This window comes from Equus przewalskii, chromosome 1, assembly GCF_037783145.1.
Source record: "Equus przewalskii isolate Varuska chromosome 1, EquPr2, whole genome shotgun sequence".
Classification (NCBI taxonomy): Eukaryota; Metazoa; Chordata; class Mammalia; order Perissodactyla; family Equidae; genus Equus; species Equus przewalskii.
In genome coordinates, this window is record NC_091831.1 from 98,595,220 (window position 1) to 98,618,629 (window position 23,410).

At 49.9% G+C, this 23,410-nt stretch overlaps 1 protein-coding gene across 2 annotated transcripts in view; it reads left to right on the forward strand.

Annotated features, from left to right (window-relative positions):
* The window catches only part of SLCO3A1 (solute carrier organic anion transporter family member 3A1), a 289,096-nt gene that overhangs the window by 200,936 nt on the left and 64,750 nt on the right, over window positions 1-23,410 (forward strand). For both annotated transcript variants that reach the window (XM_070618553.1, XM_070618543.1), the window contains exon 3: window positions 18,830-18,928. In XM_070618553.1, the coding sequence (XP_070474654.1) occupies window positions 18,830-18,928 (99 nt within the window). The remainder of the gene's footprint in view (window positions 1-18,829; window positions 18,929-23,410) is intronic.

Consider the following 23,410-nt stretch of genomic DNA (forward strand, 5'->3'; position numbering starts at 1 on the left):
AAGCGGACTTTGTTTGCTGGCTTTGCGTAATTTTTCCCCCTCCCCCTCATCTGCAAGCAGAACCAGAAGCAGTTTCCCAGGAAAGGGAGGCGCATAGTGTTTGGCCCAATTATTGGGACAGTTTCTCTAGTTCTCTTCTAGTGTGGGCCTTGAGGACCGCGTCAGAGACCCACCCGGGTGGATGTGGTGCTGTCTCAAGTCCTGCTATCCATCTATCCATCTGTCCCGTTGCCTTTTGAAAAGTGGACATCCCTCAGTGACTTCTCCCCCATTCTCCAATCTGTGCGTTGGAATCCCGCCTCTCAATTTCTCTGGAGAGATTCATTGTCTGCACAGACGAGTTTTCCAGAAAAGCCGTCTTCCGGGACTGAGACGCAGGGAAATCAAGCAGCTGGTGTTGATTCATCCTCCGAGTTGGGAGAGAGCGGACAGCAGAGCAGTGGAGGATGGCCAGTGGTGACTCGGCTTTCTAATGGGCACCCCCCACGTCGTGCTTGCTCCCTGTGAGTTTAGTCATTGCTGCCCCTTGGGGAAGGGACTTCACACCTGTGCGCATGGAGCAGTTGGGGAGAAGAATCCCCACCCTCTGTGTGCTCAGGATGGTGGAGAAGCTTGAGAAATTCCTGGCAGTTTGACCAGATGAAAATCCTAGAATCTTAGAATTGGGGACCGTGTTGTCTGCTTTTCTACCACCCAGCAGGAACTCCCTCCCCGTCAACCCTGACACCTGGTCTCCACTTGAACACCCCCGCTGGCGAGGAGCTCACTACCTCCTAAGACAGTCGGTCCATCTGTGCCCAACGTTCCCGGTCACCTGCTTTCTTATAACTGCATTCCAAATCTGGTTCTGGCTTCTGGAAAGATACACGGTGGCTGAGCTGTTATCCCTCATGACAGCATTTCAGTCATACCTCCTGCTTGTTCTTCTTTTTGAGGCTCATTCTTCTTTTTCGGTCCTTTACTCGGTTCGTACCATGGCTTCTAGCTCCCTCCTTCTCCCAGGTGCTCTTCCAGGAGAAAATCCAGTATGGCATGGCCCTTTCTAAACGTCATATTCTGGACTGACCACCCTGGGGGCTGACCATGTGAGGATGGGGGGCCACCCCTTTGTGCCCCAGACTCTGTTGATGCCACTGAGGTGGCATTGACATTTGGGCCAACAGCTTCACTGATAGGAAGTTGTGCTGATACTTCCTGCCCTGAACAGCTGGTGGCACCACACTTTCCCCAGTCCATCCTAAAGTTTCCTGTCCGTGAACACTGGCTACGCTTCTCCCTCAGAGTTTGGGTCCACGGATTCAGCCTGTGTCATTCATCTTGAGTCTTTAATCATCCTCTGGTGTATTGACCTCCCCTCTCAAATGTGCACAGTGTGCCAGTGCACCATCGCATATGTTGAGGACGGGATGGGTGAGACTCCCTCATCTTGACTAGACTCCATGCACCTGCTCTCTTACCTGGAGGACGTTCAGCCAGCCTTCTCTCATAGAGTGAACCAGTGTTTTTGTCCAGTCTGTGCTTGCCTCGAGATGCGTGTTTATGACTTTCCCCCAATCTGAGCAGCCTCCCGACCCTATTGGAAACCACCAAGGAAATGAAGTTGGTCAGTCAGGACTCCTTCCTAGTGAGGTCTGTCGACTTCTGACAGTGAAGGCTCCCTTCTCACAGAACACAGAAACGCAGCGTTTAATAACCCGTCCTCAAATTTTGTCAGCTTTGAAATCACCAGACTGTCATGTCAACAAGCAGCCGCGTCACCCTTAGTGATAAATCAGGGGTGAAATTTGCATTTCACTCCCACCTCAACCGTTTTCCATGCTTCTTCAGACAAAACCCCTGGTGGAGGGGCGCCACTGGGGATGAGGTTGGAAGCAGGGGAGAATGCAGCCATCGGGTCCCACTAGCTGTCATCCCTGCAGTCTGTTAGTCTTGCCCCAGTTGGGACAGGGGGACCCCCCCGCCCTGCCTCTAGATAGGGATTTCTGCAGCTGCAACCCTGTATTCTGGGGCCTGCTTCAGGGCTTCAGTGCTGTCAGCCCCCCTGGATGCAGGGCAGTTTTGATGGTGGGAGTTCTGCTTTATTCCAGAATCCCAACTCCCGTCCCCATCTTGTCCCCTCTGAGTGACAGCTGGGCTTCTGCTCGTTTGCTTATGTGGAAGGCCTCCTCTTCAGGGACCTGGGTCCACTGATAGGCAGATGGACAATGCCCAGGACCTCCCACTAGCCCAGGACCCCCCACTAGCCCAGGACCCTCCCCACCCCAGTGCCTGATTATGATGCTTTGCTCAAACCTGGATAGGCGCTCCCTGGCCTCCTTGAGCACCATGCTGGCTGCTGCTATGTGTCCCTCTCCTGTTGGCTCAGCGCTGGACCAGTCCCCACCGTTCAGTGTGCACTCAGTGCAAGGCTGTGGGCCGCCACCGCCATCTTGCGGTCCCCAGCTTGCTCTCAGAGGCCGGTCCACCTGGCACCAGGTGTGTTGGTGCAGCCTGGCATCACAGCCCTGCCCCTACTCATGACAGTGCCAGCCCAGAGTTTGGACTTTATGTTATAAAGTAGGAAGCCCCTGATGGTTTCAAGCAGGGTGGGAGTATTACTCCACCAGTTTTAGGTGGATTAATATAGTCAAGGACGGACTCAGCTGGGTGGGGAGGTCAAGGCGCCATGGTTGGGGTAACCTGTTTTGATCTTGAAGGCCTCCCTTCCCCTTCCCAGGCATTTCGGAAATGGTCATTTTCTTGACAGACACAGTGTGACGACCTTCACTAAGGATCACAGACCTGCCATTTGCTACCATAGAAGGCCAGGAAGCCGCCGGCAGAGGAGCAGGAGGTTGGCCCTCCTACCTTGAACTGCGGACCTCCAGCCACACTCCTGAAGCAGCAGTCCCCTATCATGAGAAGGTGTCTGGCTCCCTCTGGCGACAAGACAAAATGTCTTAGCATTCGCCTCCCATTTCCACTGATGGAGGACAGCACACCTGTTGAGTGGAGGACGCATAAACCACGGCCCCGGGTCCCCGACGCTAAAGGAGTTGTGTAGTGCCCCGTGTGTGTGTGTGCATGTATGCCTGAGTCTCCCTCAGGCCACTAGGCTTCCGAGTGACAGGCGGGCCAAGGCTCAGAGCAGGCTTTCTGCACCCTGCAGACACCGTCTCCTCTAGAACTTGTTAGAAGGACTTCCAGGGCCCACAACCCTTCTGCTGCCATTTCCTCCTGCCAAATGGTGGGTGGGAGGAAGTGCAGCACTGGGGGCCCACGGAACCTTGGCTTCTATCCAGTCGTGTGGCCGTAGGCTGGTAGCCCAAGTTCTCTGTGCCTCAGTTTCTTCATTTGTAAACTGGAGGTGAAGACACCCTTGTCTCTAGGTTGTCGTGAGGATTAAATTATGTACCGTGTCTAAAGCACCTGACACATGAGAGGTACTTAATGGAGAGTCACTCTGTTGTTGCTCTTAGCGATGGCATCACTATGGCCAGATGGAAGTGGCAGTGGGTTGTCAGTTCTGAGCAATGGAAACAAAATGAGGTCACCTCGGGTGAACACCTGAGTACTTTGGTGAATAAGAAATACGCACCAAGAACTGAGAATGGGCCTCTGGGAGCTCCATCTGCGGTCAGGGGAGCCCTGACCTCTGACGCGGGGTCCCGCTGTATCCCTGAGGCCTGGGCCCATCACTGTGGCTTTCTGAGCCCCGGTGACCACAGCAGCACTCCCTCCGTGAGTCTCCTGAGGCCCCTGACGAAATTCCTTATGGTTCTAAGGTCCTTTGAAGCTGTGGGGGTGCCTGTGAGATGAGGAGAGAGACAGGACCTCTTCAGCAAGTAACTCCTCTTGAGAAGCAGCCAGTGAGGGCCCAGGGTACGCCCAGGTCCTCGAAGTCCCCTGGGCCGGGCCCCACTTCTGATGCAGGGCTCCAAGATGCAGCGCCCCCTGGGGGAGGCACAGGGACGTGCGTCTGCTCACTCACGGGTGGTCAGAGTGCCATGGTGGGGACTTCAGTGGAGTTTGGTTAACCCCAGTCCACGTCCCCACCCCACACCTGCCCTCTGAATCCGGCTGGCCTCCCTGCTGCCTGCTCCTTTTCCCTCCACTGCCTGCCCCCGTCCTGCCTCCAGGTTTAATCTTCCTGACACACAGTGTTAGCAAGACACCACATCCAAGAGCTGCTGGTGCTCCCCACGACAGGGAGCCACAGACCCTCAGAACCTCCGCGACAGCACTCCAGACCCTTTGCTTGTTTGCAAGGGTCTCCTCCTACTGTCTGCCTCCCAGTGGGGCTCTCTCACCTCCCTGCCTTTGCCTCTGCTCTCTCCTGGAGTGCCCTGTGCCCGCCCTCACTGCTTTTCTGAAATCCTCTGTCCTTGTTCTTATTTGCACTTCCCACTTACTGTACATGTGTCACTGGGCAGGTTGCTTTAATCTCTCTGTGTCTCAGTTTCCTGATGTGTAAAATGGGAGTGTATCTGCTGATAGGGTTCTAGGGAGGATTAAATGAGACGGTGCCTAGAAAGTGCGGGTACCCAGCCCTCAGCTGGCTAGAGGTCAGTGCCACCATCACCACCGCACCCACATCCTCGTCACTAATAACAGTCCTACTTCAAAACCCGACTCAGGCCCGAGGCTGTGGATGGGGTCTTCTTTTCATCCGATTGTCTGTGGTTCTTACACCCCGTTCAGCTCCCACCCTGGGTGAAAACCACTTGCCTTGCATACAAGACTCAGCAGTGTATTTGAGAATCTACCCATGCTGGGCACAGTGAGGAGGTCAGAGGCAAAGAATAAGACAGGGGTCCCACAGGCGGAGCTCCCCACTCGTTTCACATCCTGCTGGTCCTAACCAGAGTAATGCCCGCACAGGGTGCTGTGTGTTGATTCCATCCTGACTTCTGGGAGTCCTGGGATGGCGTGATTAATGTTTATCGATTCACCTTATGTGTCTAAGGTCCCATACCATTTGAGTGGCACTCTGACTTCCAGATGCTCTTTTCATGCCTTGTCACATGTGACCCTCACACAGTCCTGGGAGGCGTGTTGTTTGCTCAGGCTGCCACAACAAAAAAACAGAGCCTCAGTGGCTTGAACAATGGACATTTATTTCTCACTCTTCTGGAGGCTGGAAGTTCAAGATCAAGGTGTCAGCAGGGTTGGTTTCTCCCCAGGCCTCTCTCCTTGGCTTGCAGGTGGCTGCCTTCTCCCTGTGTCCTCACAGGCATTTTCTCTGTGCTCGTGCCCTCCTTGTGTCTCTTCTTATAAGGACACCAGTCCTATCAGATTAGGGCCCATCCTAATGGCCTCATTTTGACTTAATCAATTCTTTAAATATAGTCACATTCTGATGTACTGGGGGGTTAGGGCTTCAACAAATGGATTTGAGGGGACACAGTTCAGCCTGTGACAGGAGGGAAGCAGGGTAGGTCACTGCCCCGTTTTACAGCCATAGCTGCCCAGGCTGAGTGGTTGAGTGCCTTGAGCGTGGCCTCCTGCGGCTGCCACTGCAGCCCAACCTCTGGACTCCAGGCCCCGCCATCTCTCCACTGCCCCCTGCTGGAGGCTGAGGGTCAGGACAACAGGAAGCCGTGAGACTCGCCATCCTCTCATCTCAGAGGTTCTCCAAGGAGAGCTTCTGGAAAGATGCTACTCAGGGTGCAAACAGGATGTCGGCCCTTCAGGATGGTGCAAGCTGTTGCTATTTGGTGGGTTGCCTGCCTGTATGGTTCACAGCTTCCTAGCCCTCACCTGTCAGCCACGTTTTCTCATTTCATCAGCTGGTGCAGTCTCATCACTCTTGGACCCAGGGTTTCCCCAGGCTGTAACGGAGGATGGGAGGAGGGCGGGCCTGTTCTCACTTGCTTTGAAGAGTCAGCCAGCTCTTGCCCTGCTCCTTGGTACCGGCCAGGTACAAAGAAAGCTACAGGAAAATGAGACGGTAGCCCCAGCCCTGATACATGCGTCCCATGGGGGCACTGACCAGGGAGCCTCGGCCTGGCCCATGCTGACAGTGGGTTCCTCCCTGTGGGCATGGCATCCAGGTGTGGGACATATGCCCTCACCCTGGTAAGGCCCTGCCGAGCAGGAGAAGAAGAAAAAAAGCTTCTGTCAGCTAGGTTGAGAAACCAAGACTAGTGACAACTGTAGCTTTGATCAAATGACCAAACGCGAGCATCCCAAAGAAGCTGAGCCTTTTAGAACAACCTTCGTTAGATGCACCTTCTCCATGGTGCTAGGGCCTCCTGCCTCTCCCGGGCCGGGGCAGTAATCAGTTCACAGTACAAACGACAAACACAGGATCCCTCTGCCAGGCAAAGGGCTGCATCTCCCCTGTGCAAAATAGGATTTTTTTAAAACTAGGTCTCTGCCTTCCCTTGGCCTGCAATTATTATGGCATGCTTAATATATCGAACTTTATTTTTGCCTCCGGGCAGATGTAAGCAGAACTATAGGAAAAGTCTGAGGCTAGGTGCTGTGGCAGAAGAGGGAAGGAGAGAAAAATCTAGGAAGGCCCCTTGGAGGAGGTGATACTTAAGGCAGGCTTTGAGTGGAGGATAGAACTTTGGTGCACTGCTCAGGGCCTGGAGGAGAGGAGAAACTTGGTTGAGGACCAGCGTGAGGAAGGCCCGGACACCGGGCAGCATCAGGGGCCATGCCAGGTATGCTGGGCAGGGTTCTGTAGTCGAGTTCAAAGTTGTGGTGGCATACAGAGCTGCTTTAGCCGGCTGCACAAGAGAGATTCAGGGCCTGCCACCATGCACAGTGACCTTGGTCTGGCCACACCACACTCCCACTTTGCAGGGCTGACATCAGTAGCGTTCACATCCTTCCCTTTTCCTGTGTGCCCAGATGCATTTTGGGTAACAAGTGGGTCCTTGGTTCAGGTCAGCAAGGGCAGAGCCCAGAGGTTCTCAACATGGCTGCACCTGGAGAGCTTGGGAAAAATCACAGGACCCAAGCTGCATCCCACACCAGCCACATCAGATCCCGGGGGGTGGGACCTAAGCGTTAGTAATTTTTTGTTTTCCAGGACATTCCAGTGTGCAGCCAACTTTGAGGCCCAGTGATGTAGCTGACCTAACAGGCGACAGCTATGATGCTGTGGTTAGGGGCACGTGGGCTGTGGCTCTGGCACATGCCACGCAGCCTTAGCAACATCAGTGTTTTGTTTATAAACTTTCCAATGGGGATAACTCTGTTATGCACATTTCGTGCAGTGTCTGACACATCATCTGTGTTCAGGGAACGGTCACCTCCTCGTCCTCTCTCCCCTTCCGCCTCCCCCACAGAGAGAAGAAAGGTCAGTTACATAACGCCGTCAGGCTGTTGGCCGTGGGCACCGGAGAAATAAGCATCGCGTGTTTGCAGGCTTCCTGCTGTTTACGGATCATGTTTTATTCATGCACGTGCGATGCCTGCATGTTCCTTCTTAGGGTAGAAATTTCAGCAGGCAGGTTGCAGGACGGAAGAGTACATTTGGATAAATTGAGGGCACGGAAGGCAAGTGGGAGATGAAAACAGCAATCTCCGGCGAGGGTTTCGTGGGCAGTGAGGAAGTGGAGGACCAGGAAGTTAAGAAGCCTGGACTCTCTCTTTTCTAGGCCGGCGCTGCCCTCTAGTGGGGAAGAGCCGCCACCGACCTGAGCTTTCTCCTCACTGCCCGCTCCAGGGGACTGCCCAGGGTTCTGAGTCCAGCTAAAGACACACGTGCCTGGGGGAGACCAGCCATGCAGCCTTCCCTTCCTGGACTCATCATCCTGAGACACAAAGAGAATTCTAGAAAGCATCTGCTGCGTTCTAGGCACCAGAAGCTTTGCCTGCGTTGCATCTTTTTCTCACAGTTCTGCAAAGTAGATCTTAGTCCCGGACTTGGAGTTGAGGAATAAGTCAGCCAGAAATTGAGAAGCATAACCAGGATCTCAGCCTAGGTCTGACTCATTCCAAAGGCTTCACCACTGCACCATGATCACCGTCTCTTTCTCTAAGAACCCAGGGGATCCTGGAGGCCTGGGTTCAAGTCCACCTCCACTATGTACAAGCTGTGTGTCCTTGGGGCAATTGACTAACTTCTCTGAGCATTTTCTCATCTACAGAAAGATAACGTGATACCTTATCAAGGGGTCATGGGAATTTTTGTTTGACCTCAGATACATCAGGAGGGGTAAAAACTTGAAGAAAGTGACTGTCTCAGGCTAGTAAGATAATAGTAGTCTGTCCCTCTTTCTGAAGGCATTGCTTTTATAATCGGACAAAAACAAAAGATGAATTAGACCACTTTCCTTTGAAAAGAGGCCACAGCACTCATCCACATGTGCCAGCCCAGTGAGCTGCTACTGGAGAGAACAGTCTTGTTTTCTCGAAGTTGTATCAAGCACATCTCAGAATCCCTCCCGAGAAAGCCACAGACTTCCCCTGAAGTGATCTTACGTTTTGTCAATCACAGAACCCTCAGCTCCGCCCTTCACCTGCCTGGCTCTGTGCTCAGTCCCTGCAAAGAAGTCAGGGCTATCACATGGCATCACAGTGTCCTCGGGGGCCCTCCGTCCCCACGGCCGGGAAGGTATCGGGAGCTGGGCCGTGGGCGATGGGCAGTCTGGTTCCAGAGGATCTTAGCTCCCGCTCTCCCCACAGCAGCCGAGAAGTGCCTGGGCCTTGAAATTCCCTCCCCAGCCCCATAAATTGTACGGCAATAGATAATTCTATTCTTTAAATATATATTCTTTAGAAAATCTTATCATTTGTTTCCAGGCTTTCTATTAGGAGAGCTGTGTTGGGTGGTTTTTTTAAATTACTCTAAAAAATTAATCTTATATATAGAGACAGACTGGAAGGGGATATCTAAATGAACATCAGTGTTTCTCTCTAGGTAGTGAGAGATGGCGATTTGTGCCATCTTCCTTGTAACAATAATAGCTAAAATTGATTAAGCACTTACTGTATGCCAGGCACTGTGGGAGGCCCTTGGCATGCGTCAATCACTTAAACCTTGAGATGACCTTTCGGGGTAGGAACTGTTATTATCTCCACTCTCAGGTGAGAGCATGGAGGCCCAGAGAAGGTAAATAACCTTCCCAGGGTCACACAGCTAGTGAGTGCAAACGCTGGCCAGCTCCTGGGTCTGTGTTCTTGACTGTTGTGTCGCGGCGCCTCTCCATCCTTAGTTTATTCTCAGATCGTTTTTCAGTGTTTCTTTTAAAGTGAGGAAAATGGGTTTTGTTTTTAGCTTACCCTATCTGGTCCCACTAATGCAGAAACACACAGGAAGAAATGCATTACAAATACAGTGACGCCAAAAAGGAAACATGAGAACAATGATATTTCTGTATATGATTCCCTATTTTCCACATTCTCTAAAATACTCATCTCTTACCCAAGTAATCAAAAGTAAAACTCATAAAGCAGAAAACAAAATCCTGCTCCGAGAAGCACCGGCGAGAAGAATAACTAACAGCTGATGTTTTTCGAGAACATCTCTGTCCCGGAAGCTCTTTGAGGCCTGTTTTGTGCTCTCGCCCATTTGATCCTCAAAGACCCTAGAAAGGTCGGGGTTATTGTTGGCCCATTTTACAGAGGTGGGAACTGAGGCACAGGAGCATCTATCCAGGGCTCGCAGACACACAGGTGGCAGCGGAGCCTGACCCTGCCCTTTCTGTCATGTCCTGACCCACCCTTGAGGCAGGTGTCATGCTATCCTGTTCCACGCAGTGACCCTCGGAAATCCTAATGGGTTTGTCTAATTACAGAGTGAGCAGAGGCGCTGCTGGAAGCCCCTGGGTTTCTGGATGGCTCGTTTGGCTTTGCTTTCAGCAACACAAAGAGCTTTGCCTCCAGCTGGCAGATGCCCGCAGCTCCTCAGGGACAGCCTCCACCCCCCTGTCCCGGCCCTGTGGGCTGCTGGCATGGAAGCCAGGCCCCATGGCATGCTCCAAAGAGAAGAGGAAAGGCTCAGAGGGAAATGTCAGTGTCTTCTCCTTCACACGGTACATGGGCGCTGCTGTGGCTAGCCCATGGATGGGCTCTCCTGCTTGTCGCCGAGGGAGTGGTGAGCCCGGCTGAGAAGGCTCAGGGCCCACGGAGAGGAGAAGCAGGGGCCCACACGTCTTTCCCTTCCCTGGCTCTTCTAGGCCCTAGCAAAGCTGTGAAGCATCAGTGGAAGCCAGCATGGACGAAGTGCACACCCAGGATACACACCCAGCTGGCTCTGGGAGCCCCTCATCACACCCACGCTGCCCTCTGCAGCGGGCTTCAGTTTCCAAGTAGCCATCCATCCCCATGAGTGGCTCCCTCATCACAGCGTAAGGTGTAGGAAGGAGGCAGCTGCCTGTGAATAGCAGGGTTTGGGGTTTGGTTTGGTTTGGTTCGGTTCTTTAACTTTGCTTATTTGTGCTTGGCCTAACTGGGTGCCCAGCTCTGCAGAGGGTACAGGGGTCAAGCTGCCGCCTAGAAGCCACAGGCCATGGGGCGAGTTGCTTAACCTCTGTGAGCCTCAGTTTCTTCTTGGTAGAACTGGGATCACAGCACCCAGCTCACTGCTTTGTTAGGAGGAGTCGTGAGATGACAGGTATAAGTCACGTAGTCCAGTTCCTGGCATCATGCAGCAGGCACTCAGTAAACAGCCAACAGCTGTGTGTATATAGGTACTTATATCACACTTGCGTATATATGGGAAAAATGTAACAATCATGTTTTTGCGCAGAAAACATATTACAGCTTGAAAAATTGCCCTGAAACAAATATCCAGATAGCCTGTAAACAGACCAAACACAAAACCAGCACCGACTCCCCGCCCTGCCTCTTCTTGATGGTAATTCCCCACCAGCCTTCCCCAGCAGCGGTAACCACAGTCCTGACTTCTGTACAATTCATTTTTTTTTCTTAAAGTTTTTCGTTGAAGTTTGACTACCTCGTTATTTATCACTAAATAGTTTAATTTTGCTGATTTGAGTTCTGTACAAGTGGAATCACACCAGGATGTATGTAATCGCACCAGGATGTATTCTTGCCTGTCTGTGTTCTTTGCTTGGTCATATATCTTTAAGATTCATCCATGTTTTGGATGATTTGTTTTCTTTGCTGTGTAGTAATTCCAGAGAATGGAGATGTCACAGTTTGTTTGTCTGTTCTTCTGATGGTGGGCCTTTGGGTTGTTTCCAGTTTGGGGATGTCACAGTGTTAGGATGAGCATTCTTGGATGTGCCTCCAAGTACGTCAGACTTTCTGTGGGCTATTTACCTGGGAGTTAGAATTGTAGATCATCGGAGTTAGTTTATCTTCAGTTTTGTAGACACTGCCAGAGTTATGCCAAAGTGTTTGTGTGATTTATACTTCTACCAGCAGCGTACAGAGTCCCAGATACCCCACATCCTTGCCGACACTTGGTATTGTCAAACTCTAGTCAGCTGAAAATGTAATGATGTTTCATTGGGGTTGTAATTTGCATGTCCCTCAGTTCTAATGAGGTTTGAATTTCCTCTTCTGCAAAGTACCTGTGAAGGTTTCTGTCTCTTTTCCAATGTGTTTGTCATTTTCTCATTGACTTATAGTAGTTTTTAAGTAGTCTGGATATGAGCCCTCTGATTCTTGTGTGTGTCTTTGTAAGGATGTGTGTTACCCATATATTTGCCCACATTTTCACTTCTCAGTGGGCTCGTTTGATGCATCTGATGAATGACCTTCTTAATTTTAATGTAGACTAATTTATCAAGCTTTTCTTGTAATGGCTAGTGCTTTCTTTGTTTTGTTTAAGAGACTTTCCCTATCCCCAACATCCTGACAGTATTTTGTCTGTCGTATTCCAGAAGCTTTATTGTTTTGCTTTTCACACAAGTCTCTTACCTCCCTGGAATTGATTTTTCCATGTGTGGGGAGGCTGGCTTTTTTTTTTTGCCCCCTGTAATTTCAAGTTGTCCCAGCACCATTTATGGAAAAGGTCATCATCCTTCCCCCACTGCTGTGTATGCACACTTTGTCATAAATTGGGTGTCCACATAAGTATGGGTCTGTTTCTGGGGCTTTCTCTTCTGTTTCTCTTACTTGTTTGTTGTTGCTTGTGCCAGAAACACACTGTCTTCATCATTATAGCTTTAAAAGAAGGCTTGATCTCCAGTTGGAAAGTGTTGACAATTCTTTTTGTAAGAAAGGTGTCTAGGCTGGTCTTGGCCCTCAGCATTTCTATACGCAATTTAGAATCAGCACGTCACATTCCACAAACACGCAAAAAATGTTTCTTAGTACTTTTAATAATTATCATTTATTAATAATAATAGTAAAGTTGACTAATTCTTCCTGGGCCAGTAAATTCCAAATAGAAGGCTCCATTTGGGTTTTCCAAATTCTTCTGGTTCTGTGCGTCTGGCCTGACCCTTTCTGTAGGCTGTCTTGTCAGTCCCCTTGAGCACTGCATCTAGGAGGAGGCAGACGGATGGGGGGTCCCCAGCACTGAGAGAGACCCCTGCAGAGAACACCGTCCAGGGAAATAGCAGGTTGGGGCCTGAGTCCCATCTCTGCTCCTCCCCACCGGCTGAGCTCGGACAGGCCACGGCCAAGGAGAGTCGCTCACTCCCTCTTTTGCATCACTGCTATAACTGGTGTGCTCCCTTACACATCCTTTCAACAGTTCAAGAACTTACTGATCATCACAGTCGGCCAAACTAGGAACAGACAGAAGAATAAGGCACCACCTCTGCCCCATCAGGCTTGAAGTGTCCTCTGGCATGTCTGGAACTGTGCCCCAGTCAACACCAGGTCTGAAAAATGACCCACAAACAATGTCGCGTGGCCAAATAATTAACAAACAGCTTCATGCAACATCCTGTTCTCAGAGATTCACAGGTATATTTGTAGTTATAAGATCTGAGAATTTCCTCAAATGTGCTTTTGACAATTGTTTTAGTTTCCTATTGGAGCTGTAATAAATTACCACAAGCTTAGGGGCTTAAAATGACACATTTCTTATCGTACAGTTCTAGAGGTCAGAAGTCCATAATGGGTCTCACTGAGCTAAAATCAAGGTGTTGGAGGTCTGCCCTCCTTCTGGAAGATTCTTTCTGGAGGGGAGAATCCCTTTTCTTGCCTTTTCCAGCTTATAGAGGCTGCCCACATGCTTGGGCTCATGGCCCCACCCTCCATCTTCAGAGCCAGCAGTGACTAGTCAAGTCTTTCTCTTGATGCCTTCTCTGTGGTTCTGTCCTCTCATCTCCTTCTCTGATTCTGACACCTCCTCCTTCCACATTTAAAGGACCCAAATGATTGCACTGGGTGCACAGGATAATCAGTACAATCTCTTTATTGTAAAGCCAGCTGATTAGCCAGCTCAATTCCATTCGTAGCCTTAATTCTCTTTCGTCCTTTAAGGTAACAGTAACAGCTTCCAATATTAGGACGTGGGCATCTTTGGGGGCCATTAGTCTGCCTCCCACAGTGGAACCCCTAACCTGCGAGTCCCCTTGCCCCAGGTTGATAGCACGTCTAACACAGTGCTGTGTGTATTATGCACAGGACTCAGTGCACTGGGGGGTCTTTCTCTAGCCCCCACCATCATGCCCTCTCCTCTTTGGCACCACCCCTGACATCGTATGGTGGGTTAGTTTGTTGGTTTATGGCCTTTCATCTTCCAGAAGACAAACTCCACAGGAAAGGGGGAATTTTGTCTCTTTGTTCATGGCTCTATCCAGGCTCCTGACACAGGGCCTGGTACCCAGTAGGTGCCCATCGTGTGTTTTCAGCGACTAAGAATGATTGAAAGTCTCTCCAGTAAGACAGCAGGCTTCTCGAGGGCAGAGTTCTTGTCTAGTTCGTCTCTTCTTCTGCATCATCTGGAGATGCCTGGTGCTAACTCTGCAGACTGTATAGCGTGGGCCTCAAGTTTACAGCAGAGGGCCCCAGACTGTCTTGGGTCATTGTGCCCTTAGCATCTCCAATATATTTGTCACAGAGCCCTGAGTCTGAAAGATACCCAGCAGTTCTGTTTATCAAGCAGTTAGGTTCAAACCACTTAATAAATGTTTGAAAAAATAATACATGTAAATTGAAAGAAAAAAATATTTTTCTTTTCTTTGTAAATAAGCGTGATCACTTACTAATGGCATGTGTGCCCCCGCTGGAGACCGCGCGGTTCTCAAACCTTGGAACCAGAATGGACTCCACCACCCTCATTTCCCTTTCCACATCCATTTCCACCCAGCGTTTGCTTTTTATCACAGGAACTACTGAAAACTCAGCTCACAAAGATAACGATGGAGTTAAGAGGAATGTAGCTCGATCCGATGTTGAAACCATCAAGCTCCCTTGAATGAGTAGTTTCATGAGTAACATCCAACTGATGTCAGAGATGTCTGTGTTTCCCTCAAAAACTTAAAACGTTTTATGAGTTCACTGGGGTACCCCAAGGTGCCTTGGCACACAGTTTGGGAACTGCAGATTTACACTAATCTAATGTACAGAAAGCCTGTGTTCAGACCAGGATGCCAGAGTGAGGTCAGCACAGGGCTTGTCCCATTCCCTCTTGAATGGCCCTGCCACCTTTTCCAGTCTTCACATCCCTAGGAAGCTGTGTTATTTTAGCATCAGAATGTGCTTGGTGAGCAGGCAGTCAGGGCAGGGGTGGACTCCAAATGGTTAGTCCGTCTGGGCCCTGCTGAGGCTCGGGGTCCCAGCTGCTTCCCAGTAAGAACCCTGTCCAAGGCCGGGCCTGCCCCCGGCTCCAGCCCCTCTCCCCTGTTGTGGCTTTAGGCGATGAGGTGTGGGAGGGGAAGTGTTCTTTGGAGCGAGGAGGACTGGGAACCTGTGTGTGCTGACCTTCTTGTAGTAGAAGAGACACGGGCCTCAGCTATTTCACACTTCCATGGCTCTTTCTGTGTGCCAAACACTGTTCTAAGAGCTTCCCAAATATGAAGTCATAAATCCTCCCCACAGCCCTGTGAAATAGGTCCGATATCATTCCCATTTTACAGATGAGAAAACCGAGGCACACGGAGGTAAACTGTACCTTGCCCAAGCTTCGTGGAGGTGGGATTTGAACCCAGGTGGCCCACGCTGTCTCCTGAGCTGCCTCCGATATGGTTTTTCCCTTAACGGGTGGAAGAAACCCCACTTCAGACCCTGGCTGTGCTGCTTTCTAGCTGTGTGCTGGGAGTGAGGGGCTGAACTTCTTAGAGATACTGTTTCTTCTGCCGTGAAGTGGGCACAGTAGACTCCCCTGTCGGGGCCCTTGAAAGGATCACAGGAGATTATGCAGGCAAAGCGTGGGGCTCAAGGTAGCAGAACCGAAGGTGCCTCACAGGCGTCTCTGATCGCCTGAGTCTTGGCTCTCCTCCTCCACGTCACCCCCTCCTCTCAAGTGTACATGAATCTGGCAGACAGCAGGGGGCAGCACTGGACTGCTGAGGAACATTCTCTCCTCCCCGGAGAAGCTCGCTGTTCAACACAGGGATTCTGGATTTTAGAGCCGGACAATCTTTTTCTCGTCTGTTTAGGTAGAACATTTGGGGTGGTTTCGCTAAACAAGAACAAAATGACAGCCTAGTAGGATGAATTGAAGGGACAGCAAGGAAGCAAATTCAGAAGTCCCTTTCTGTAAGATCACAGCCAGTCTCATAGGCTCCTCTCAGGGAACAGCTTTCCCTGAAGACCAGGGCCATGCTCTCCGATGCGGCTTGATTTGAGCTGTTTTCCTTAGGTATTTCTAAGTGATAAAGGGTGCCTCCTGATGCATGAAGGCTGCTCCCACATCCCCACTACTGGACTGTTCGAGAACCCATTGCTGCTGGGGATTTACTAGACATCTCTCAGAGGATAAAGGAGCCACTTAGAATATGGCCCCAGAAATTCCAGCTGGGGGAGAGGGAAATGCCCTTCATGCAAAAATACGTGTGTCCCACATCTGTCACTGGTTTTTGGAATTGGGTCCTCTCGGGCGTCTTTGGCATTGGAGGAGAACTCCATCCTGTTAAAATGGGGCGCCGCAATCCGAGGGTTTGCTAGAGGAACTGGAGTGGGAGGTGCTCTTGGCTGGATGGACAGGCCACCTTGGTGCATGACATCTCTGTGGTACGCCTCTGCCTGTCTGAGCTGCTCGAAGGGATGGCTGGCCCTTCTGGGCCCTGCAGGGCTCTGGTGGGCAACTGAGCTTGTGGGATGCCCTTCCTCTGTGTCACAATTTGCACCAGGGCAGGAGGCCCAGGACCTGGGGTCTCAGCTGTCCCCTGATGTCTGGCCAGTCCACACACTCTACTCCACTGCCCCCAAGTGGAGGAGAGGGGACGCAACAATCTCGACAGAGCCGCTTCAGTTCATTGGTTGTTTCCTTCCAATGAAACTAAAAGCTTGGTCCTTGGACTTGTTAAGTATTAATGATAGTTCTCCTTGTTCAATCAGTAGGGGATGAATCAGTGATTATTACGTTGATGGGGTTTTTATTTAATTTGCATGAAAGAAGGCATTTTATCGTGCGTAGTGGGGATGCTGCTGGGGCTCAGAGCACCTGCTGGGAATATTGAAGGTGAGTCACAAGGGTGTTTGCAGCACCCTTGCCAAGAGAATTGGGTTCCTGTCTCCTGCATCCCTTTTTTTTTTTTTTTGAGGAAGATTAGCCTTGAGCTAACTACTGCCAATCCTCTTCTTTTTGCTGAGGAAGACTGGCCCTGGGCTAACTTCCATGCCCATCTTCCTCTACTTTATACGTAGGATGCCTACCACAGCATGGCTTTTGCCAAGTGGTGCCATGTCCACACCCGGGATCCAAACCCGTGAACCCTGGACCACTGAGAAGTGGAACGTGCAAACTTAACCACTGCACCACTGAGCCAGCCCCTCCTGTGTCCCGTTCTTTAGGGACAGCCTGAGTACTTGGTTTGCTTGCTGAGCCATCTTTAGAGGGCCAGTGACTGACCATGGCTTACTACAGCCTGGAAGGGAGGATGTGGCTGGCTTCACAATTTTTTTTTGCCCTGGAGCAGAAATCCCTTCAGTCTCCCTTGGGTGCTGCCCTTGCCTTGGACGCCCCCTCTCCATGCCCCAGTCCCCATGTCTTTCTCAGCATCACTTCGTGCTTCACTTTCCTCCACCCAGAGAATGCGGCCAAGATTAGCTCTGCTCCCTGACCCCACCCCACTAAGGTCACCCTCCCTAATTCTAGCCCATACCTGAAAGAGCCTCATATTCTAGACTTTTTCCGATAATACCCCCAACTCTTTCTCTGTTTGGTCATCTTGATCTAAGTTGTGACAATCCAGAGCCAATGTACTCATAAGGTGGGTGTTGCTTCTCCCCAGATTCCTATAGACTGGAATAACTGTGAGACCAGGCGTCTCTGGGTGGCTGTGGGAGAGGCAGTTTTGAGACACCTGAATTTCTAGATTGTTCCAAATCACTGAGTAGGATTTCTCTGAGAGTGGATTCAGCCCCATTTCTATGAGATAAATCATCCTCTTTTCATTCCTTTCTTCATCAAACAGCATTCCTTACAAGCTGTCTTCCAGCGACTGCTTTGAGGTTCTGCTTCCTGTCTGTAAATCGGGAAGTCATGGCTTCCTTTGCTGGGAATTTAGAAACCAATTGAGCTCCTGACTACAGTTTCTGAAATTGTGTTTCTTCCCCCCTCCAAGTCTGAGCTCCAGGAAGGCTGGGGTTTTTGACTGTTTGGTTCAATGCTGAATCCCCATCCCTGAGAATACTGCTTGGCATAGGGAAGGAGCTCAGTAAGTGTTAATTGGATGAATATTTGAGTGGTTCCATGATGACATCTCCGAGAGAATTCCAGCGAGTTAGTGTACCCCTGCGAACAGACCAAAATTACCCTCCACTGCACCCAGATTTCCTCTGGTCAAATTCGTCTCCTCCCTCGTCCTTCCTGTGCCCACGTGGACCTGTTAGCAACCACCCTCTGGCTGCCTATTTGGGTTGGATTGACCACATATTGTTGATTGTCCCCTCAAGGCAGCCAGCTTCTTGAGGGAAGGGCTCCTTTTTTACCTATGTGTTTATTCCCAGGGCCTTGGGAACTGTCAGTGCTCTGGAGACGTTTGCCAAATTGAAATTTAATTGAATAGATACAGCCTGTGGGTTTTCATGTGGCCTCAGTACTTTTCCCAGAATGATCCAAAAGTTTTGTGCAGAATTCCAGGTACTATATCTGTCAGCTCCATAAGCACGTGCCTAGTACCTTCTTCTCAAGTCTTGCGGAAAAGCTGGAGTCCTGAACAGCTATTACAGCGACCGCAGATAGCAAGGGACACTGCAGAATTGAGTGACAAGGGGACACTGCAGAATTGAAATTAATAAGACATCTAACCAATGTTCTCCAAGCATACCATTATGTCGGCTTTCTTATTTGGGAAATTTAATGCACGTAAACGTTTCATTACATTTGAAAATAATTTGTGGCTTTGACTTTTCTCACTTCCCAAGAACTCCTGAGTTTGCACAAGGGGTGCTGAGAAATCTTCGCCAACCATAAATTAAATGAATTACGTAAAGACAGATAAACGTAAAAGCAAAATTACAAAAATCCTTTCCAAAATGTTTATGGCAGAAAAAATACTAAATGATGGATGTGAATGTATTTTAATATGTTACGATTTGTGGGTACTTGGGGCCCACAAATATTTCAAAGCAATCTACCAAAACTATAGAATTCCTGCATAATAGCACTTCAAGAGCTTCCAAATTTAGAAATACTGGGTTTCCCTCCTCTGGGATCTTTTAGACTAATTCCTGTCATGTCATTTGTATAATCAGATTTCTCCTCTGATCAATGTAAAATAATTTCCTTGATTTTTGACTATTTTGCTCATTCAATTGCCTTTTTTTAAAATCTAATCTTTGTTTCATCTCCTTTCAGGAATCCTGTTCACGATGCTGGTATTTGGACCAGCCTGTGGATTTATCCTGGGCTCTTTCTGTACCAAAATCTATGTGGATGCTGTCTTCATTGACACAAGTAAGGAATATATCTCAATTTCTTACCACCATCCCCAAGCGTTTCCTTCCTTGTAAAGGGGCCTTCAGCCTATGGGTTCCAAAACCTTCCTACTAAGCGGCCCCCTTAATGCGTCCACCTCCGTGGCCAGTGGCCCACCTGAGATAGAAGGAAAGAGCGTGAGGGTTGGTCCAGAGGGCCTGGACTCAAGTCTATGTTCTGCCAATGTCTACCTAGAGGCTGAAATAACTTCCTATAGTTGATTTTATTCCTCAAAGCTGGATTTTCCTCATCTTAAGAGTGATGATCATTGCACCTGCCTCACAGGGCTGTCGTAAGAAGTAAATGAGAGGATACTGGTGGCAATGCCTGGCATGTACACATTCTCGCTGAATGTTGGCCAGTTAACTTATATGAGGACCCTACTTTCTAATCAAAAAGTTGGAGCATGTGTTCTGGAAGTGCAAGTATACGAATGGGGTCAATGAGACAGAGTATTTGAAAATTCTTTCTATAGGACACGGTTGTGGTGGCCTCTATAAGGAAGCATACCATACCTCAGAACCATTTCAAGCAACACTTCTTGTGTTCCTAGCAGGAAGAGCAAACGCCTTTCTTCGATTGCTCTGGGCTCCCCAATCCCGTAGCACACTTTGACTGACCAGAGTGCTAGTCAAGATGAGCTAGGTTGTTCAGTGGTAACAAACAATTCTCAAATCTAAGTGGTTTATGCAACCAAAGTTTATTTCCTGCTCACACTGAATATCCAGTGTAGGTTGGTGGTATTGGGGAGGGTGAGACTTGGCTTATTGTGGTCACTCCGGGACCCAGGCTCACAGAAGTTTGGTCTGACCCCAGCCTGCACAGTTGCCAAGGCAGGAAACCAGACTTTTGCAAGTTTCGCACTGGCTCTTGAAGCTTCTGCTCAGAAATGACACACATGTTGTTTCTACTCACATTTCAGTGGCCATGGCAAGTCATGTGGTATATTAGTTTGCTATTGCTGCGTAACAAATTACCCTAAATTTAGTGACTTAAAACAAGACAGTTACTATGTCCCAGTTTGTTTCTGTGCATCTAGAATCCAAGAGCTGCTTAGCCGGGTGGTTCTGGCTCAGGGTCTCTCAAGAGGCTGCAACCAAGGTGTCTACCTGGTCCTCTGTCATCTCAAAGGTCACCTGGAGGAGGATCCACTCCCAAGCTCACTCCCATGGCTGTTGGGCCTTGCAAGATCCACTTTCAGGCTCCCTCCCATGGGCGTCTCCACAGGGCTACCTCCCCATGGCTCCCTGGAGTGAACAACCCAAGGGAGCATGCGCGAGAGAGCACCTGAGACAGAAGCCATGGTCTTTTTATGACCTAATCTCAGAAGTAACATTGTATTGTGTCTGCTGCATTCTGTGTGTTAGAAGCAAGCCAGTTGTTCTGGTCTACACTCAGGTGAAGGGATCATTACACAAGAATGTGAATTCCAGGGGGTGGGGATCATTGGAGACCATCCTAGACCCTGCCCACCATATGTGGTCACAACTCGACCACCTGCCCAAAAGAGAAGCCTGTATTCCTGTGCAGTCTAGTGAGCAGAGAAGCCATATTTCCTTTCTCTGTGAAAACAGAGTGCGGGAAGCCATTCCGGCTTCTCTTCCTTCTGCCGATCTGTTCTCAGGATCGATAAGAACTCTCAGTCCCTGGGTCCTCCATCCATCATCTCTCGACAGTGCTAAATTTACTAATTCACCCCAAAGAAATAATGCAGTTTTAAATCCAATCAAGTCACTTTTTGGTTCACTCCATTAATCCCACTGATATATTTACTTGTAGCTAACGATGTTACAGATTTTCAAGTGGGAAAAAGAAAGAATCAAGCACACGCAGCCTTATTTATTTATTCTTTTGAAGCACTGGGTCTGTTCGGGAGGGAACTCGTTGCTGCTGGGTGCAGGAGTGGTCGCCTTTGAACCCTCTCTGTAATGAGTGGGATGAGGGGTGGCCTCAGAGAAATGACATGTGATGCGAGTCAGCTGCCATCTTGCTCATATGGACAAAAAAGCCAGCTTCTGCTGCGTTCACTGAAGGCAGCGCAAGACAGGAATAGCAAAAGGTGGTTGGGGAGGGGTGCACTCCCAGTGCCATGGGAAGGCTACCTGGAAGGAGAAGCCAGGTGGCCGGGCAGCGTATTTTGCCCTCAGCCTGTCAGCAGGGACCCCCTTGAATCAAGGCCTGTGGATTACCAGAGTCTCTGAGCCAGAATGAACCTCACATATCATTCTCTTCCAACTCTTTCATTTGACAAATGAGGAAACTGAGCCCTAGAGAGGCACAGGGATGTGCCCAATCCAAGTGGTGTATCTGTATATAAGACCCAGGTCTCCTGAGCAAGCGTGCATGTGGATATTTCTGCTTCAAGATTCCCCTCACCGAGCTCCCACCTGGGGATGAAATAGCATCTTTTCTTAGTGCCTGGAATGACCAAGGGGTAGACAAGTGGCCGGAGGGGGCTTAGCTGGTGCACTCACAGTCCCCTAAGTATTGCTCCAGCTGTTCCTTCAGCCTGGCGTGCTGTCCCCACCCCATTCTGTTCAACATCTTTCCTCATCCTTCAAGGCCCAGAGGGAAGTCACGTCATCCATGGTTCTAGACTCACTGGCAGCTTGCAGCCTCCCCTTACAGAAGGCAGATGGGTGTGTTTCTGTTCCTTCTGGGCATCTTGCTGACGACAGCATTCCCCCCACTAACAGGTTAATAGCTCACTTCCGGTCTCCTGTGTCTCTAAGGAATGGAAGGATGCATTGTGAGTCACCATCTTTGTTTGTGTCTTTTCTGAAGGCCCTGGGAAGGCCGGTGCTGCTCTTGACCAGTAGAGGGCAGAAGAATATAATTTATTCTATTAGGGAGCCAGCCACAGAATTCTAGTTCCCAGCAATTTTTATTTTTCTGATCTTGTGACTGAAACTTGTCATTCTCTCTGTGAGTGAATTGGGGCTGTATTTTGAGGAAGGGCCTTCTCAGTTCTTTAGAGATGACGCTCCCCTGTCTTTTCCTCACCAACTCAGACACAGCCCCTGTGTGTCCAGCCTATGGGGGTGTGTCCTTAAGCACAAATACACAGGGGCCATGCACACAGCCACATGTTTCTGAAATTCCCGTTGAGAGTTGGATGGGGAACTGTGAAGAGCAGTGGCCTGGAATTGTGGGGTGGCAGGTCCATGGAGGGCCCTTGTGACAGCGCAGATGGAGGAGAGAACGTGCTTTTGCTCATGCAACCTGGTGGCAGCCAAGGAAACAAGGTAAAAAGGAGAGACCAGTGAGGCAGCCTTTTGCAGTCTGGGAGTGGGTGAAGCTGGGGGTGCATGGGAGGCAGCTGCTTTTAGGGATGGGCCAGCTATGGGGCAGAGAGACCTCGGGGCCGCTCCCGGGAGTGCTCCCCCGCTGCACTTAGACACGGGGATCCTGTGGCTGTGCCTTGCATCTGTGCTTGATCCCTCTGTGGCTCCCTTTGTCCCTCTTCTCATGCAGAGTAGATGCCTCCTGTGACAGCCAGGGGAAGGAACAATGGTGCCCCCAGAACTTCTTTGTTAGAATATCTTTGTAACACAGATGCCAGTCGAGAATAGGATCTAGAAAAAAGAAGGACTTGCCAGCAGGTTCCACCCCAAAGCATTGAACTGACCAACCTTAACATTGTAGCTGTATCGGAAGAAGGGGATGGATAACAACAGAACCATGAACTGACCACTTATTGAAGCTGTACATAGATGGCCTCATTTGAACCTCAGAAGGTTCCCATGGGAGGGTGGGTCCTATTCATCCCATTTAACAAACGAGGCGTCCTCATGCAGGATTGTGAGTTCTGAGTTCGGCACTGACATCAGACCTCCATGTGAATCCAAGCCACACCTCTCACGAGCTGTGTGATCCTGGGGACATTCTCCTTGTGGGTCTGTGCGTGGATCACATGAATTAATCACACAAAGCACTTAGCCCCGTGCCTGGTGTATGGGATGGGCACAGTGATGTTAGCTGTAATGAGGGACTCTCAAGGTTAACTCATTTCCACAGCTAGTAGGATCCAAACCCCAGGCTTGTCTGACCCCAACCTGAGCGGCTTGCTTCCCTGAAACCTCCCTAGGAATTTAGCCAGAAGACAGCCCCTTTCCTTGGACAAAGGTCTCGCTGAGATGACCTGACTTCACCAGCACATCCATCCTAAGACGTGTGCCAGCCAGCCCTGTACGGCCGCATAGTGTTTGCAGCTGGAATAAAATATATCCATCTGTTTGCTTCATGAAAAAGGTCGACAAGCTGTGAGCCTCCTTCTCTGCCACGCTGGGGCTGGCGGCTGTCACCAGATTCCTTCATGCTGGACTAATGAGCCCAATGGCTGGGATCCTGAAGGTTCCCTACTGCCCTCCACCCTCAGCCCCTCCCTGTGTCCAAGTTCTAATTAGGTCTGTAACTTGATACTCTTGGAATTCTTGAGTCCCATGGCAAAAGTTTTGCAAA